The sequence below is a fragment of the Mesocricetus auratus genome, unplaced genomic scaffold (assembly GCF_017639785.1).
Source record: "Mesocricetus auratus isolate SY011 unplaced genomic scaffold, BCM_Maur_2.0 Super-Scaffold_100010, whole genome shotgun sequence".
Taxonomy (NCBI): domain Eukaryota; kingdom Metazoa; phylum Chordata; class Mammalia; order Rodentia; family Cricetidae; genus Mesocricetus; species Mesocricetus auratus.
The window spans coordinates 83,273,830-83,291,647 of record NW_024429194.1 but is presented as its reverse complement, the minus strand read 5'-3'; the positions used below and the strand labels follow the sequence as shown (position 1 = coordinate 83,291,647).

The window sequence follows — 17,818 nt, the reverse complement described above, 5'->3', positions numbered from 1 at the left end:
AAAAAAAAAAAAAAAAAAAAGATTTTTTTGTTTATATGTATATGTATGTGTCCTATATTCGTGGGGGTGCCAAAGTAGGCTAGAAAAGGATCTTCAATCTTTTGGAGCCTAAGTTAATAGGTATTGTGAGCTCTGGACATGTGTGCTATGAACTGAATTCAGGTCTCTGGAAGAGCAAGCTCCGTGCTTTAAAGCATCTATCAATCCCCTGTATGCTTTTTGATACAGGGTCTAGTAACAGGCTGGCTTCAAACTTATTGTATAGCAAATACTGGCCTTGAATTCTGGATCATACTCTCTGAGCCTCCAGTACTGGGAATGTGGAGCTTACCTGTTCTTCATTTTGGTTTAGTTCTCTGTGTATTATACGTTCTTTGACTATTTCTGAGAGGTGTTGTATTTTCTTACTGCACTAAGTGTCCTGATCATGTATTTATTGAATTCGTTCCATCGAAATAAAAAAATGAAGTCTGGAATACAGTAAATTGCCAAGAAGGGTTTAATTTGAAAATATCTAGTCCTTATTAAAAGATAGCACACAAATTTTTGTCACATTTTTTAGGGCCAGCAGCCTACCCCTTCGGTCCAGCAGCCAGGCCTGGTGACTTCAGTCGCCCCTGGGATGGGTTCTGGAGCACACACAGCTGATCCAGAGAAGCGCAAGCTCATCCAGCAGCAGCTTGTTCTCCTTTTACATGCTCACAAGTGCCAGCGCCGGGAGCAGGCTAATGGGGAAGTGAGGCAATGCAATCTTCCCCATTGTCGAACCATGAAAAATGTTCTAAACCACATGACACACTGCCAGTCAGGCAAGTCCTGTCAAGGTAAGTGGCCTTTGGGGTGATTGTTTATTTAGTACTTTGATTATGGTGATGACATTGTTATGGACATGCTCATGTTTTACATCAAAATGCATAAATTGGTTTCCACTCCTTTGTGTGTTTTTGAGACAGGGTTTCTCTGTATTGCTTTGGAGACTGTCCTGGAACTCCCTCTGTGGATCAGGCTGTCCTCAAACTCACAGAGATGTGCCTGACTCTGCCTCCGCCTCCCTCTGTCTCCCCTCCCTCTGTCTCCCAAGTGCTGGGATTAAAGGTGTTGCCACCAACACCTGGCCCACTCCTCTTTATAAACAAAGCAACTTCATACTCCAGGTACATTCCTGACCAATGAAATCACATCTTTTTGGTGTACATTTGCTTGTTTGTGCTGTTCCTGGAGATGGAAACCTGCAGCTTGTACATACTAGACAAACACTCTATTGCTGATCCATGTCTCTACCCATAAATTTGTCTGAAGTCACTGATTAGGCTGATCTAGCTATCATCTAGTTTGTTCTGGAGATTGATTGTCACCAGCTCTCAAAGCATTGAGATTAACATGACTAACACATTTTGGGTACCAGGCATTCGAACTCTAGTCCTCATGACTGCACAGCAAGCTCTTGACTCCCTGAACTGTCTTCACAACTATCATAATACGTTTAAAAAGTTATTGTCTGGCCGGGCGGTGGTGGCGCACGCCTTTAATCCTAGCACTGAGAGGTCTGACAGCCTCCAAAACAATACAGAGAAACCCTGTCTCGTTAAAAAAAAAGTTATTGTCTGGATGAAATAATACTATTTACCCACTTTGGTAAAAGAATCTTGATTGTATTCTCTTTGGGAAATTATGAAGACAGCAAAAAAAAAATATATTTTTTAAGTGAGGGGGATATGGTGGGATGAGAAGTTGTAAAGCCTTCTAGTTTGTGATATTTGGTGGTTGATTTGCTCCAGCATAGCACTGCTCAGAAAGTACTGTTGAAGGCTTAGTTATAGCCAGTTGGGCAGATACCCAACACAATATAGTTTAACGCAATTGAATAGTTTTATGTGTGTCATCACTGTTTTATAGGTATGTTTTTTACACTATAGCTTAGGATATCACTAAAGAGTTACCACATCTGGAGTACTTATTAAGTTGGCTGTTATTCCTGTAAAGAAACCTTGAAATTACTGTTTTGTTTTAGTGGCACATTGTGCATCTTCTCGACAAATCATTTCACACTGGAAGAATTGTACAAGGCATGATTGTCCTGTGTGTCTTCCTCTCAAAAACGCTGGGGATAAGCGAAATCAACAGTGTAAGTGATTAAATCTTGCTGATTTATACCCAAGTTTGAGAAGCATACTAGTGCCATTTGATAGAGTTTAAAGTATTGCTTGACTGTGAGACTCTAGTGAACAAACTAGTCCTGTCATGTCATACTGAAGGACTCAGCATCCCTTACCTTTAAAAACAACAGGTGAATGTATCCCTCCCATCCCCCTCCCCCCTTGAGATTGTATCTTACTATGTAGCCCAGACTGGCCTTGAACTTTTCTTTTTTGCCTCAGCTTTCTGAGTATTAGGATTATAGCTGTGCACCATCATATACAACTTGTTCTTTACTTGTAAACTTTCAAAGTTGAAGTTTTGGTATTGAGCAGAATATTCTTACTTGCAGCCAAGTAGAATATGTGAATTTAGACAAAAAAAATTGAATATTTTTGTTTGTTTGGGGTTTTTTGTTTTTTTCCAAGACAGTTTTTTTTTCCTCTGTGTAACAATGCTGGATGTCCTAGAACTTATTTTGTAGATGGATGTCCTGGAGCTCAGATCTGCCTTGCCTGCCTCAGTTTCCCAAGCACTGGGATAAAAGACATGCATTACCACATCCTTGGTGGTTTTTTGTTTGTTTTTGTTTTTTTTTTTTTTTGTTTTTTCAAGACAAGGTTTATCTGTATTGTTTTTTAGAGACTGTCATGGAACTCTGTAGACCAGGCTGGCCTCGAACTCACAGAGATCCGCCTGCCTCTGCCTCCCAAGTGCTGGAATTAAACGCGTGTGCCACCAACGCCTGGCTTCCCTGGCGTTTTGTTTTTTTTTTAAAGCCTTGTTTTTGGGGGTGTGATTCTGTGTGAATGTGAATTTATTATTTTCAGAGAAAAGTAATAAGTAAAATACTATATTAAAATATACAACTACCATATCTTTTTTTCCCACAAAATATTTAGCATTTAGTATTAAGAGGTAAATTTGGAAGTAAATACAAAGCATGTATCTAGAAAAGTTTTCGAAAAACTAATTGGAGACACATCTATAATTATTGACACTTCAGTAATTGAAACTTTAAAAAAAATTCATTAAGCCTTTTAGTCTCTCTCTCTCTTTTTTTTTAACCAATTCAAATATTCTGATACTGTGTCTTTTGTCTTCCTTCTCTAGCAATTCTGACTGGAGCACCAGTTGGGCTCGGGAACCCTAGCTCTCTAGGAGTGGGTCAGCAGTCCACCCCTAGCCTAAGCACTGTCAGTCAGATTGACCCCAGCTCTATAGAGAGAGCCTATGCTGCACTTGGACTACCCTATCAAGTGAACCAGATTCCACCACAACCCCAGGTACAAGCAAAGAATCAACAAAACCAGCAATCTGGGCAGTCTCCCCAAGGCATGCGACCCATGAACAACATGAGTAAGTTCCTTTTCTAGTCTAGAGGTGATATGATTAAATGTGTAAATAGTGTGTGTAAGTCAAGAATAACCTTGCCAGGCATTGGTGGCACACGCCTTTAGTCCCAGCACTCGGGAGGCAGAGGCAGGCGGATCTCTTGAGTTTGAGACCAGCCTGGTCTACAGAGCAAGTTCCAGGACAGCCTCCAAAGCAATACAGAGAAACCCTGTCTCAAAAAACAAAGAATAACCTGATAATAGTGTGTTCCCTCTCTTCTCTCTCCCTCCCTACCTCTACTGTCTCCCTCTCTTTTATTTTTTACAAAATGATTTTTGGGATTAAGATAATTTTAAATTATAGCATAAATGATTAAATTCAGCATAAAATTCATATGCTGAGAGCAGTTATAGCCATTGCTGATATTTTTGGTCACTTTCTCCCTTTTCATACTTGAGTTTAAATTTCCAGAAATAAGATCCCTTGTGTCTCATGGACCTTTACCCGTTGAGTCATCTCATTGGTTTATTTGGTTGCTTTTGTTGCTATTGTTTGTTTTTTGAGACAAAATGTCTGTATTTTCTAATTGTCCTGGAGCTTGTTTTGTAGATCAGGCTGGCCTCAAACTCAGAGGTCCTTCTGCCTCTGTCTCCTAAGTGGTGGCATTAAGGCATGCAACCCCACATCTGGCTAAACCAACCTTGTTTTTAAAAAGCTACAATTTCTTCACTTGGTGGTGATATTGTACGCCATTAATCCCAACACTTGAAAGAGAAGCAGGTTATTAGATTTCTGAGATTGGTATTTTATGTGGCTACTGAACCCAGATCCTCAAGAACAGCAAGTGCTTTTAACCACTGAGGCTTATTTTCCTTTTTTTGTTGTTTGTTTTTGTTAATTTGAGTCTGGGTCTTTTGTGTGTGTGTGTGTCATTGTTGTCCCTCCTTTTTTGTTGTTGTTTTGTTTTGTTTTTCCACACAGGGTTTCTCTGTGTCTTTGGAGGCTGTCCTGGAACTAACTCTTGTAGACCAAGCTGGTCTCAAGAACTCACAGAGATCCACCTGCCTCTGCCTCCCCTGGGACTAAAGGTGTGCGCCTAGACTCATTGTCTAGATTGGCTGATTAGTATGTTCTGGAGACCACCCCTTTGGTACTAGGGTGACAATTTGAGTACCATCCATGTTTTATTTACGTGCATATCTGAACTCTGGTCCTCTTGTTAGTGTAGCAACACTATCAATTGGTTTGTAAGGTTGCTTCATGTGTTAGTCTTTTTGTGTTCTTAGTTGCATTGCTAAATATATGTGCTGTTTGCCGGGCGGTGGTGGCGGATCTCTGTGAGTTTGAGGCTGAGCTGGACGACAGCCTCCAAAACAATACAGAGAAACCCTGTCTCGTAAAACCAACATATATATACATACATATATGCATGCTAAGTTGACCATTCACTTATAGTTTTCAATGTGTGATGGCTATTTTATTTCTTTTCCTACTTTGCATTGTTTTACTTTAGGTGCTAACCCTATGGGTGTAAATGGAGGTGTAGGGGTTCAGACGCCGAATCTTCTTTCTGACTCCATGTTGCATTCAGCCATAAATTCTCAAAAGTAAGTTTGTGTCTTATACCTTAAAATACTTTAAAAAAATCCCTGGGTTTATTTAGTTTCCTTGATTTTCAGAAGGAGCAGGATGTCTCTTCATAACCTTATTTGACATTTGTATCACTTGACTTGGATTAATTTATACCCCTCCAAGAGAAATAGGAATTTGCAATGCTGCAGCTCCATTCCATTCTTCAGTGATGGATACCATCAGAATATATTGTGCAGGTGTTTGGAGTTTTAAAAGAATTTTTCTTTTTAATGTTATTTTAAGCCATTGCTCAAGGGCCTTGGTGTGGGATAAAGTGTGTCCACGTGGCAATATAGCCTGGTGACAGGACTTGGCTTTTCAATACAAGAGTTTATCCTCATCCTTCATAAGGAAATGTAACACTTTTTAATCATTCATTTTTAAAGCCCAATGATGAATGAAAATGCCAGTGTGGCCTCTCTAGGTCCTTTGCCAACAGCAGCTCAGCCATCTAGTACTGGAATTCGGAAGCAATGGCATGAAGATATTACTCAGGATCTTCGAAACCATCTTGTTCATAAACTGTAAGTAAGACAATGGCATGTCACTCTTAAGAGTTATTGTGTCAGCTGGGCATTGGTGGCACAGGGAAGCAGAGGTAGGCGCCTGTGAGTTCAAGGCCAGCCTGGTCTACAGAGCAAGTTCCAAAGCAGTACAGAGAAACTCTGTCTTGAAACCCCCCTTCCCCCAAAAAAGTTATTGTGACAGCAATGTTTCCAAAATGCTGGGCATGTTACCAACAAAAACATTATTACTATGAATAACTAGGTTGTTATTTTGACAGATTACCTTTTTATTTTAATAATAATATACTTAGTTTTATTTCATTTGCATTGGATTTTACCTGCAAGTACGTCTGTGTGAGGGTGTCAGATCTTCGAGTTAGAGACAGTTGTTAGCTGCCATGTGGGTGCTGTTAATTGAACCCAGGTCCTCTGGAAGAGGAGTCAGTGCTCTTGACTACTGAGCCATGTCTCCAGCCTAACAGTTAATTTTATTCATGTGTATGTGTTTTTGTGTGAGTTTAGTATGAATGCATGGGAAGATAAAAGAGAGTGTTTCTTCCACTAGAACTGCCTGGTTGATGTTGGTGCTGACAGCCAAACTTGATTGATTCCTCTGAAAGAACAGGAATTGCTGCCGCTGCTGCTTTTTTGTTGTTGTTGTTGTTTGCTTGGTTTTGGTTATGGTTATGGTTTTTTATTTTTCTAGACAGGGTTTCTCTGTGTAACAGCCCTACCTCTCCTGGAACTCAACCTGTAGACTAGGCTGGCCTTGAATTCACAGAGATTCGTCTTCCTTTTTCTTCAAAGCACTGGGCACCAATTAAAGGCATGTGGCACCACTTACCAGCTCATGGAAGTGCTCTTAATCAGTGGCACACGCCTTTGATCCCAGCACTAAAGAGGCAGAGGCAGGTGGATCTCTGTGAGTTGAAAACTAGCCTGTTCCACAAGAGCTAATTCCAGGATAGCCTCCAAAGCCATGCTTATAAAAATTTTGTTAATGCTTCTTTATATTGTAATGCCGATCTTCCTTTAATAAAAACAGTCGATAGGTGTGGTGGCACAGTTATTTAATTCCAGCACTGGGGTGTCAGGCAGGCAGATCTCTGTGAGTTCAAGGATAGCCTGGTCTACAAATTGAGGTCCAGGACAGCCACTGTTACACAGGGAAACCCTGCCTCCACAAAAAGAAAGAAAATGTTAATGGAGTTCTTAATTTGTCTAGATAATAAAAAAGCTGGAGTCAGATATAGAAGGAAATGTTGAGCGATCAGAGAGAAGGGCGCTGTACCTTCTTAGTGTCTCAACAGACAATAGAGCCATTCCTGTTTCTTCCTGCTTATATCCTGTTTCTGCCCAGCTACCTCACTTCCTGTCTGTCTGTACAAACCTCCAGATCTCTATGGTAGCAAGCTCCATTCTGTGACCTCCTCCAAACATACTTTATTTGTACAAGCAAGATATCACCATAGGAAAACATGATCAAAAATAGGCACAACACTAGAGATGAGTAAAACTAGGCAACCATGTTCTGTTGTTAAATTTTGCAAAATAATAGTTTAGGGTTTGGAGATGTGAGGTGACTTTAAGGGCACTGGCTGCTATGCCAAGGACCGAAGTCCATCCACATGGCAAGTTACAGCTGTCGGCAATTCCAGTCCTAGAATTGCACACAGGTAAAACACTCTAAAGAAAAAAGTTGAGACTTAATGAAATTAACAACTTCAAAAAAGGATTTTTATACTTTGTGAATGAACCATGTTAATGATTAGGGAAAACAGTATTTACATTATTGTGTGCTTCCCTGGTGAATGTATGGAAAGCTGACATGTTATTACAGTGATACTGTTTTATGTTCCAGTGTTCAAGCCATATTTCCCACTCCGGATCCAGCTGCTTTAAAAGACCGACGGATGGAAAACCTTGTTGCATATGCTCGTAAAGTAGAAGGGGACATGTATGAATCTGCAAACAATAGAGTGAGCAAGAAGTTGTTTTTGTTTTTTGTTTTTTTTCCTGAAGTGGTTCTGTTGATTATAGCTAGTTGCTTTTTGCTCTTTGTTGACTCTTTGGGGGACCTGCCACCCAGCTCACAAATAAATCATGCATGGAGACTTGTTCTTATGAATCAGGCCTTAGCTTGGTTAATTTCCAGCCAGCTTTTCTTAACTTAAATTATCCCATCTATCTTTTGCCACTGGGCTTTTATCTTTCTCTTTTTCTGTATACCTTTCTTTACTTCTTATTCCATGGCTTGCTGTGTACTTGGATGGCTGACCCTGGAGTCTTCCTCTCCTCTTTCTTTGTCCTTGATCTTCTCTTCCAGTTATCTCCTCCTGTTTATTCTTTCTGCCTGCCAGTCCCGCTTACCCTTTTTTCTGCCTTACTATTGGCTGTTTTAGACAGGCAGAATGACACAGTTTCACAGAGTTAAACAAATGCAACATAAAAGAATGAAATACAGGCCGGGCAGTGGTGGCGCATGCCTTTAATCCCAGCATTCGGGAGGCAGAGCCAGGTGGATCTCCATGAGTTCGAGGCCGGGCTGTACCGACAGCCTCCAAAAGAATACAGAGAAACCCTGTCTTGTAAAACCAAAAAAAGAATGAAATACACCTTTGCATCATTAAGCATGTATTTCATAGCATAAACAAATGTAACACATCTTAAAATCATATTATACAACAGTTGATTTTTAAATTTACCTGTCTTGGTAAGGTGTTGTGGCACATACTTTTAGTCCCAGTACTCTGGAGGCAGAGGCATGCAGATCTGTATGAGTTTGAGGCCAAAAGGGGAGAATCTCTCCAAAAAAATAAAAAATAATAATAAATAAAATTTCTTGTCTTCTGTAATATGATAAACAATAGTTGTTTTCTTAGGAGGGGTTTCTTGGAGTTCCTTGGCAGCTCATACATCTCTACTTCTTGGGGTTTTGACTCCCTTACACAGACAGACATGCAGTCAGAACACCATCAATGCACATTAAAAAAAATAGTAAAATGGTAGGCCATCCTTTCTGTACCCTATAAATTGCCAGTCTGTGTTTTGTAAATGTGTATCTATAGAAGTTACATTTTATTTTGTAACTTCATAGTAAAATTCCTAGTCATGTATCATTACAAGTATGACCTCATTGATTAATGAGTTAGATATATCAGAGTCTTTATAATTTTCTGCCTATTTTTGTTTTTTGTTTGTTTTTCTCCAGATAGGATTTCTCTGTGTAGCCCTGACTTTTCTGCAACTCACTTTGTATAGCAATCTGGCCTCATACTCAGAGGTTTGTCTGCCTCTCCCTGTACGGCCAGCTTTAGTTAGTTCTTGACTGCTATTTAAAAGAAACCAACATTTCATCTTACTTGAGTTTTTCTATTACTCAATTCCTGTTTTCTCTTCTTTTTTCCTTAAATTTTATTTCAAGGCGGAATACTACCACCTCCTAGCTGAGAAGATCTATAAAATCCAGAAAGAATTAGAAGAGAAACGGAGGACTAGACTACAGAAACAAAACATGCTACCAAGTGCTCCTGGCATGGTTCCAGTTTCTATGAATACTGGGCCTAACATGGGACAGCAACAGCCAGGAATGGCTACTAGTAAGTAATTTTTGTTATACTAAAGAAAATAATACATCCACTTTTAAAAATTGTTGGAAGAATATAAGGTGTGATAACTGACATAACTTGATAATCTACCATTATTTTCACTGCCCAAGAATGTTTTTGAAATTGTAACACCTAGGAAATGGCAGCATACGTGTTTTCATTGGCATTTTCCATCATCCACCTTTTTGTTTATGCCAAGTCCCAGTAGATTTTGATAGACCCAACTAGTTTCAGGGTTCTCTAAAAACGTATTGTTTTTTTTTTTTAAGGTATTTTGGGGATTGTTGTTATTGTTTTAATAAAGGGTGTCTTAGTGTTCTGTCACTGTGAAGAGACATCATAAGCAGTTTTATAGGGCTTGCCATGTTCATCATGGTTCAAAGCAAACCTGTGGTACTAGAGCCAGCAGTAGGCAAGAGCTTTACATTCTGATCCACAGGCAGAAAGGGGAGCAGGGGGAGAAGGGACTAGCTGTGGCATTTGCTTTTGAAGCCTCAAAGCTTAACCATAGTGACATGTTCTTCAATAAGACCATGCTCACTCCAACAAGGCCATACTTCCTATTCCTTCCAAATAGTTCCTCTTTGTAGAGGCCAAAGCATTCACATTTGAACCTCTAGTATAGGACTGTTTTCATTCAGACAACCACATGGTGTCTCACAATGTAGGCCAGGCTGACCTTGAGCTCAGAGATCTGATTGCCTCTGCCTCCCAAGTGCTAGGACTTAAGGTGTGCACTTCAGCTCTGTTGATCCTGGGTATCAGACTCAGGTTGCTAGGTTCAAAAGCAAATACCTTTATTCACAAAGCTGTCTTATTTGCCCAGCAACACTATTCTCCCGGTGTACCTTGTTGAAACCTTAGAATCCAACTCCAAGAATGTACCAAAATTAATAAATATTTATACTTTAATCTCATTTTTTTATTTTTATGTTTTAAGGCACAAAAAATGGTCTAGTACAATATGGACTCTTCGTGTTGTCTAGCTAAAACCTTTGTTTTTTGAGATTGAGGTTAGAGGTTCTCTAAGCTATTTGATGGGATTTTGTTTTCAATAAACAAAGGAATATCTAACTTTTTTTAACTTCCACTCCAGATGGTCCTCTACCTGATCCAGCTATGATCCGTGGCAGTGTGCCAAACCAGATGATGCCTCGGATAACTCCCCAACCTGGTAAATTTTGAAAAAAAAAAAAAATACATGATTAATTGTAAAAGTCCATGGTATAGAACAGAATGTCACTTGCCACCTTAATTCCTGATTTATTTCAGCAGCAAGTTCCATAATTATTGGCTTTGAAAATATGAAAATTTCTTGTATTATAAATCTATCAAAGAAGGAAAAATGAGGACCAGGTTGATGAACAGATCAATGAATAGATCATAGTAACTAAGCATCCATTTAAAACTAACTAATTGCCAGGCATGGTAGTACTCACCTTTACTCCCAGCCCTTTAGAGTCACAGGCAGGTTGATGGAACTCCTGCCTGTGCAAGGTGAATCCAGGCTAACTGAACCTACATAGTGAACACGCTGTCTCAAAAAATATCCATAATAATAACAACAACAACCAGTTTATTGACTGGGTTTGAGACAAGGACAAGTGGACATCATGAATTCAAACCTGAGTTCCAGGCTAGCCAGGAGACTATTTCAAAAATTTAAAATGACAGTATTGTAATTTTTTTATTACGTTGTAAAATTTAATTCAGTAACTATTAGTAGTAATGCCTTTGCTCCAGACTAGAGAGGGAGCATAGGGGATAAGTAGGCTGGCTGCTGTTTCTGAGGACAGTGGTTCACTTCCCATCACCCATATGACAGCTCCCACTGTAACTTCAGTTCAAGGGTACTAGAGGTCCGTTAATCATACATGAACTTAAATAATGCCCTTTCTTGGCTGTTGTTATGAAAACAGATTGATTCAGAGTTTCAACATTACTGTTGTTCCTGGGCAAATGAAAAGAATCATATATTTAAACTTACGACTTCTTACTAAATTCAGCAACAGTAATGTAATATTTTGCTTGTATTCACAGGTTTGAATCAGTTTGGGCAGATGAATATGCCTCAGCCCCCTATTGGACCTCGACAACCCTCTCCTCTTCAGCACCATGGACAGTTGGCGCAGTCTGGGGCACTAAATCCGGTTAGTTTTACTTGTACACTGTTTAAAAATTTTTTTCTTCTTTGTTACTTTAAAAAACTAATGTTCATATTTGTCTCAGCAGAACATTTTTTTTCTGTGAATAAATTGTGTGTCTTTGCGATGTTGATGCAGAAGTCTGAGTGTACAACTTACAGGAAACAGCTCTACCCTTCCATGTATGTTCAGGGATCAAAGTCAAGATTGTCAGGCTTTACTTCAGTTTTGTTGTATTTGGCCTTTAATATGAAATAGTTGTGGCTAAATACGTAGCTTAGTGATGGAGTACTTGTGTAGCATTTTCAATACTGGGTTGACACCTAAACACCACAAAAACAACCCTCAATTGTGGTTAATGAGTATTTCATAGATGCGGATAAGTTCAGGTTTTTTTTGTCTGTTTTTGACTGAGTTTCACTATGTAGCCCCGACTTTCCTAGTACTCTTTATTTAGACCAGCCTGAATTCAGACTCAGAAATCCACCTGTCTCTTCCTACAGCCAGGCGTTGGTGGCACACACCTTTAATCCCAGCGCTCAGGAGGTAGGGGCAGGCGGATATCTGTGAGTTTGAAGCCAGCCTGGTCTACAGAGATCCAGGATAGCCAGAGCTACACAGAGAAACCCTGTACACCAGCTACAAGCTCTTAATCACTCAACCAGCTTTCCATATCAACTCCATCCTGCTTTTCTTATACATGTGAATGCATGGATGCATAAATGCCTGTTTCTTGAATCTTTTTGAGCTCTTCAGTATTAGTGTTAGATCTCATGAATCTGCCCTGTTTAACAAGGAGTTCTGTCCTTTTTAATTGATGAAAGTGGATTTCTCGGGTTATATTTTGTCTTTTAGTTCTCTATATTTCCTTTTATTAAAGGTTTGAATTCATTTGGAGTAGTTTTAGAAAGGGAGCATAATAACAGTCTTAGCACATTTACAGATCATGAATGACACATTAGCCAGTACTCAAATGATGTTTTACTTGTTATTGGCTTTTTGCATTTTGTTTTGGGAGGGGGGCTTTTTGTCATTGCGTTTTTTTTTTGTTTGTTTTTCTTTAAAGTTTTTCTATGTTTGTGCTGTTACAGTACCACTAATAAAAGCAAAGAGCTCACAAAGTTACTAATTCACTCTCTAGCAGGAAATATTCAGTTACTTCTTTCTTGTCAGAGTTGTGAATATGTTTGGCTCTTTACTCTCCCATTTCTTGAGGGATGTGTTGGTAGTTTATTTTTTGCTTTTGGTTTTTTGAGACAGGGTTTCTCTGTATTGCTTTGGAGCCTTTCCTGGAACTTGCTCCATAGACCTGGCTGGCTTTGAACTCACAGAGATCCGCCTGCCTCTGCCTCCCGAGTGCTGGAACTAAAGGCGTGCGCCACCAACGCCCAGCTATTTTCTTGCCTTTTAAGTGATTGGTTCTTCCACTTACTTACTCTTGTTTCTCCTCCACAAACTGTTGTCTTTTCCCTTTCTATACTCGAACATCTGGATAGCAGAACAAGAGTAATTGCTAATTATAGTAGTACAATAATTGTAATAAATAAATGGTGCTCTGTGGTTTTTGTTTGTTTTTTGTAGCCTATGGGCTATGGACCTCGAATGCAGCAGGCTTCTAGCCAGAACCAGTTCCTCTCTCAGACTCAGTTTCCATCTCAAGGAATGAATGTAGCAAACATGCCTTTGGCTCCATCCAGTGGTCAAGCACCAGTGTCTCAAGTATGTTTTTACTATATTAATTTATCTCTTAGTGTACGTGTATGCACATACAGGACAAGAGTATGTGTGGGATGTTCTCTCCTTCTACCCTTCCATAGAATCTGGGGATTGTGCTCAGGTTTCCAGGCCTAAATGGCAAATACTATTTCCTGCTGATACCAGTTTTCTTAAGTGTGGCATCCAGTGATGATCAAAAACAGTTTATTTTTAACCCTGTATGATTTTGAAAGGTGCCCCCCCCCTTTTTTTTTTCTTTGAAAATTGGTTGTGTCCGGGGATGCACACTTAATCTTTGCTCCTGGAGACAGAGTTAGGTGGGTGGATATCTGTTAGATCAAGGTTAGCCAGGTCTACGAACTGAGACCCACGTCTCAGAAATAAAGAAGTTTGCTGTTATTTTTTGTTAAAGATTTATTTATTATGTATGTAGTGTTCTACCTGCATGTATGCCTGCAGGCCAGAAGAGGGCACCAGATCTCATTATAGATCATTGTGAGCTACCATGTGGTTGCTAGGAATTGAACTCAGGACCTTTGGAAGAGAAGCCAGTGTTCTTAACCTCTAAACCATCTCTCCAGCCCACTGTTGAACTGCTGTGTGTCTTAAGTAATACATGACCTGCCTTTGTCAATACCATATATTTTTTTCATTTTACCAGGCACAAATGTCCAGTTCTTCCTGTACAGTGAACTCTCCTATAATGCCTCCAGGGTCTCAAGGGAGCCATATTCACTGCTCCACTCTGCCTCAACAAGCTCATCAGAATTCGCCTTCTCCTGTTCCTAGTCGTACCCCTACCCCCCATCATACTCCCCCAAGCATAGGAACTCAGCAACCACCAGCAACAGCAATTCCAGCTCCTGTTCCTACACCTCCTGCCATACCACCTGGACCACAGGCCCAAGCTCTGCATCCCCCATCTAGACAGACGCCAACACCACCAACACATCTTCCTTCCCAAGTGCAGCCTTCAATTCCTGCTGCTCCGCCTGCTGACCAGTCCCAGCAACAGCCTCGTTCACAGCAGAGCACGGCAGCTCCTGTTCCTACCCCAACAGCACCTCTGCTGCCTCCTCAGCCTTCAACTCCAGTAAGTGAGCAGATGTGTCTTGGAGTGTCCATAGAAATAACTAAGCTCCAGTGGTGTTTCTGCACCAGTCTTTCACTTTCCTTCCATCCCTATTTGTGTTGTTCATAGACTTGAGTGCTTATTGCCTGTGTTTCTTCCTATGGTAGACAAAGCCGAAAGATTTTGGTTAATTTTCACTGACCATTCTGTTTCATTTGATGTTCTGAGGCCTGAAGGCTATAAGGGTAGATTTTTATCAATGCGTAGTATAATACATGTACTTTATTCATGTTTAAAGATATTTTGAGGCAGAGGCAGTGAGATCTCTGGGTTCGAAGCCAGCCTGGTCTAGAAAGCAAGTTCAAGGGCAGTCAGAGTTATAACACAGAGAAACCCTGTCTCAAAAAGCAAAACAACAAGCAAGGAAGTGAGAGGGAGGCAGGGAGGGTAAAGAGAAATTTTGAAACAGCTGAAACAGTTGCAGTGCTGAAAAAAAGAAAGTTAAAAACTCAAGGGTGGGACACATTGATCTCTCTCTCTCTCTCCCTCCCTCCCTCCCTCCCTCCCTCCCTCCCTCCCTCCCTCCCTCCCTCCCTCCCTCCCTCTCTCTCTCTCTCTCTCTCTCTCTCTCTCTCTCTCTCTCTCTCTCTCTCTCTCCAACAACCTGTAGGAGTTAGTTCTCTTCTTCTGCCATATAAATACCAGGGATCAAACTAGGTTGTCAAGAGTTGATAGCAGGTCCCTTTACAAAATGAGCTATCACACTGACCCTGATGTCATTTTTTAATATTCTGAGCTTCTCTGAAATAGTGAGCTTTAGAACTTCTACCCCTAAACACATAACAAAAAAGCCCCAACTTGGTAGCTGTTTCAAGTAAAGCCAACCAGCTAGCATTGGCAAGTTGCTAGCCATTCTTATAATAATCTGTGTAAGAGAAAACATAGTAATGAAATGGGTCCTGTGTAATTTAAATTCTGATTGCATGATTGACAAGCTTGTGTGTGTGTGCTTTTACTTTTTTCTCTCCAGCTTTCTCAGCCAACTGTGAGCATTGAAGGCCAGGTATCAAACCCTCCATCTACTAGTAGCACAGAAGTGAATTCTCAGACAATTCCCGAGAAGCAGCCTTCACAGGAAGTAAAAATGGATGTTAAAATGGAGGCAGATCAACCTGAACCAGCAGATGCTCAACCTGAAGATAATCAGGAGGTGAGACTAGAGCAATTAGGTTCTGCTATAAAAGGAAATTCATGTATGTCCATAATGGAGAGTAAATAAGGTGATAATGGTCTTGTTCCCAGGTGTATGTCTTTGAAATTTTGAAAATTCCCATCTTGTAATTTAGGCTAAAACTGAAGATGTTAAAGTGGAACCTACAGAAACAGAGGACAGAGGGACTGAGTTAAAACCTGAAATAAAAGAGGAGGAAGACCAGCCGAGTACCTCTGCTACGCAGTCCTCCCCAGCTCCTGGACAGTCAAAGAAGAAAAGTAAGTTAAGGCTGGGGTGGTCATTCATTTGGTAAAATGCTTGCCACACAAGTATTGAACATGTGAATTTGTTTACTAGCACTTGTGTAGATATCCCAGTGCTTAAAAGGCAGAGGGAGATGTGAATCTCTGAATTCAAGGACAAGCTTGTGTACTACACAGCAAATTCCAGGCAAGGCTGAGGTAGACAGTGAGACCTTGGGCATTTTGGCACACTTGTAACCTGACCACTGGAAAAGTAGAGGCAGGGGCATCACAAGCTTGCTGCCTAGTAAGTTGAGATCTTGGAAGAACATACTGTTCTAGCAGAAGGTAAGGTTAGAGAGTGGAGATGACTGAGTGGTTAAGAGCACTACCTAGTTTTCCAGAGGAGTTAAACCTAGGTATTTAATGTAAGCACCCACATGGCAGCTCACAACTGTGTATAACTCCAGTTTCATATTGTCCAACACCCTCACACAGACATACATGGAGGCAAAACACTAATACACAAGAAATAAAAAAATTAAAAACAAAACAGCAGTGTTTAAAGCTGTTCTTATAGCAAACCCAAATTCAATGCCCAGCAACCATGTGGCAGCTTAGAAATAACCACCTGTAACTCTAGTTCCAAGGACCAAACGCAGTCTTCTGTTTTCCTCGGGCGTTGGTGGTGCATGCATTTAATCCCAGTACTTGGTAGGCAGAGACAGGTGGATCTCTGTGAGTTTGAGGCCAGCCTGGTCTACAGAGTGAGTTCCAGGACAGACTCCAAAGCTATATTATATAGAGAAACCCTGCCTTGAACAACCAAACAAAAAAAACCTTTTTTTAAAACATTGATCACTTGTTTCTTGAGCTCTTTGTGGCTTGGATTCCTTTTTGAGTTATACAAATCAAGATTTAAGTCTAATGTGCATTATCCAAGTAATAAATATGTCTTTCCCTCGGTTGTATACAGTATCTATCATTCATTTTAATGAAAAAATCTCCCTCAGTGCCTTCAATTGTTTTAGGTGTAAGAGACCAGGTCTTGGGCTGGAGAGCATGGCTCAGGAGTTAGGAGTACTGACTGCTCTTTCAGAGAACCCAGGTTCAATTCCCAGCACCCACATGGCAACTAACAGCTGTCTATAATTCCAAAATCTCAGTCCCACCCACAAACATACCTGTAGGCAAACAAACAAACATTTCAGTTGTGCTTGGTACAACCCCTCTCTTACACTTCCACTAACATCTTTTGGACTGTTACTTTGAGAAGTCTCTTCAGTGTTTTTAGGAGTCTTTGATTCTGTTTCTATTTGGTCAAGTTTGTTCTCAATAAATCTGCAGCTAGAAAAGTAAATTATCTAGTATGGGTACAGCTCTGTTGTTTAGCCAACAGTGCTTAATGCAAAGTGGGTATTAAAATCAGAAGTGAGCCCTTTGTCAAGTTTCTCTGAGGACAATGTCATTTTTGAGTTCTGTGATTCTTAGAATGTATTTTTAGAAGTATAACTTGCACATATGTTTAGAAATCTCTTTGCTCAGTTGATGACTGATTTCAAATGGACTCTCCTTAAAGTTTTCAAACCAGAAGAATTACGCCAGGCTCTGATGCCAACATTGGAGGCACTTTACCGGCAGGACCCAGAATCCCTTCCCTTTCGTCAGCCTGTAGACCCACAGTTTCTAGGAATCCCTGTAAGTATCTGATTTCCTTTATTTGACACATATTATTGAATGTACCCTACTTAAAGGACACAAATTTTACCGGGCAGTGGTGGTGTGTGCCTTTAATCCCAGCACTCGGGAGGCAGAGGCAGGAGGATCTTTGTGAGTTCGAGGCCGGGCTGATCCGACAGCCTCCAAAACAATACAGAGAAACCCTGTCTCTTGTAAAAACAAAAAAAAACAAAAAACAAAAAAAAACCACACACAAGTTTTAGCATTTTCACTGTTACACACCTATCACCACAGTTTTAATTAGTCTCCATAACCTCCCCCAAATAAACCCCATATTAAAATCACTAGTCCCAATCTCTTAGGACTGCCTAATCCCCCTGGATTCTTTTGTTTGTTTGTATGTTTAGTTGGTTGGTTTTTCGAGACAGGGTTTCTCTGTGGCTTTGGAGGCTGTCCTAGAACTCGCTCGGTAGACCTGTCTGGCCTCGAACTCACAGAGATCCGCCTGCCTCTGCCTCCCGAGTACTGGGATTA

At 40.4% G+C, this 17,818-nt stretch overlaps 1 protein-coding gene across 2 annotated transcripts in view; it reads left to right on the top strand.

The window, feature by feature from the left end:
- Ep300 (E1A binding protein p300) overlaps window positions 1-17,818 on the top strand; it is a 62,290-nt gene that overhangs the window by 22,956 nt on the left and 21,516 nt on the right. For both annotated transcript variants that reach the window (XM_040752751.1, XM_005067013.4), the window contains exons 4-17: window positions 563-824; window positions 2,012-2,125; window positions 3,250-3,495; window positions 4,985-5,078; window positions 5,490-5,627; window positions 7,471-7,588; window positions 9,034-9,208; window positions 10,314-10,391; window positions 11,258-11,367; window positions 12,943-13,080; window positions 13,739-14,170; window positions 15,180-15,359; window positions 15,496-15,640; window positions 17,184-17,302. In XM_040752751.1, coding sequence (XP_040608685.1) covers window positions 563-824; window positions 2,012-2,125; window positions 3,250-3,495; window positions 4,985-5,078; window positions 5,490-5,627; window positions 7,471-7,588; window positions 9,034-9,208; window positions 10,314-10,391; window positions 11,258-11,367; window positions 12,943-13,080; window positions 13,739-14,170; window positions 15,180-15,359; window positions 15,496-15,640; window positions 17,184-17,302 — 2,349 coding nt within the window. The remainder of the gene's footprint in view (window positions 1-562; window positions 825-2,011; window positions 2,126-3,249; window positions 3,496-4,984; window positions 5,079-5,489; window positions 5,628-7,470; window positions 7,589-9,033; window positions 9,209-10,313; window positions 10,392-11,257; window positions 11,368-12,942; window positions 13,081-13,738; window positions 14,171-15,179; window positions 15,360-15,495; window positions 15,641-17,183; window positions 17,303-17,818) is intronic.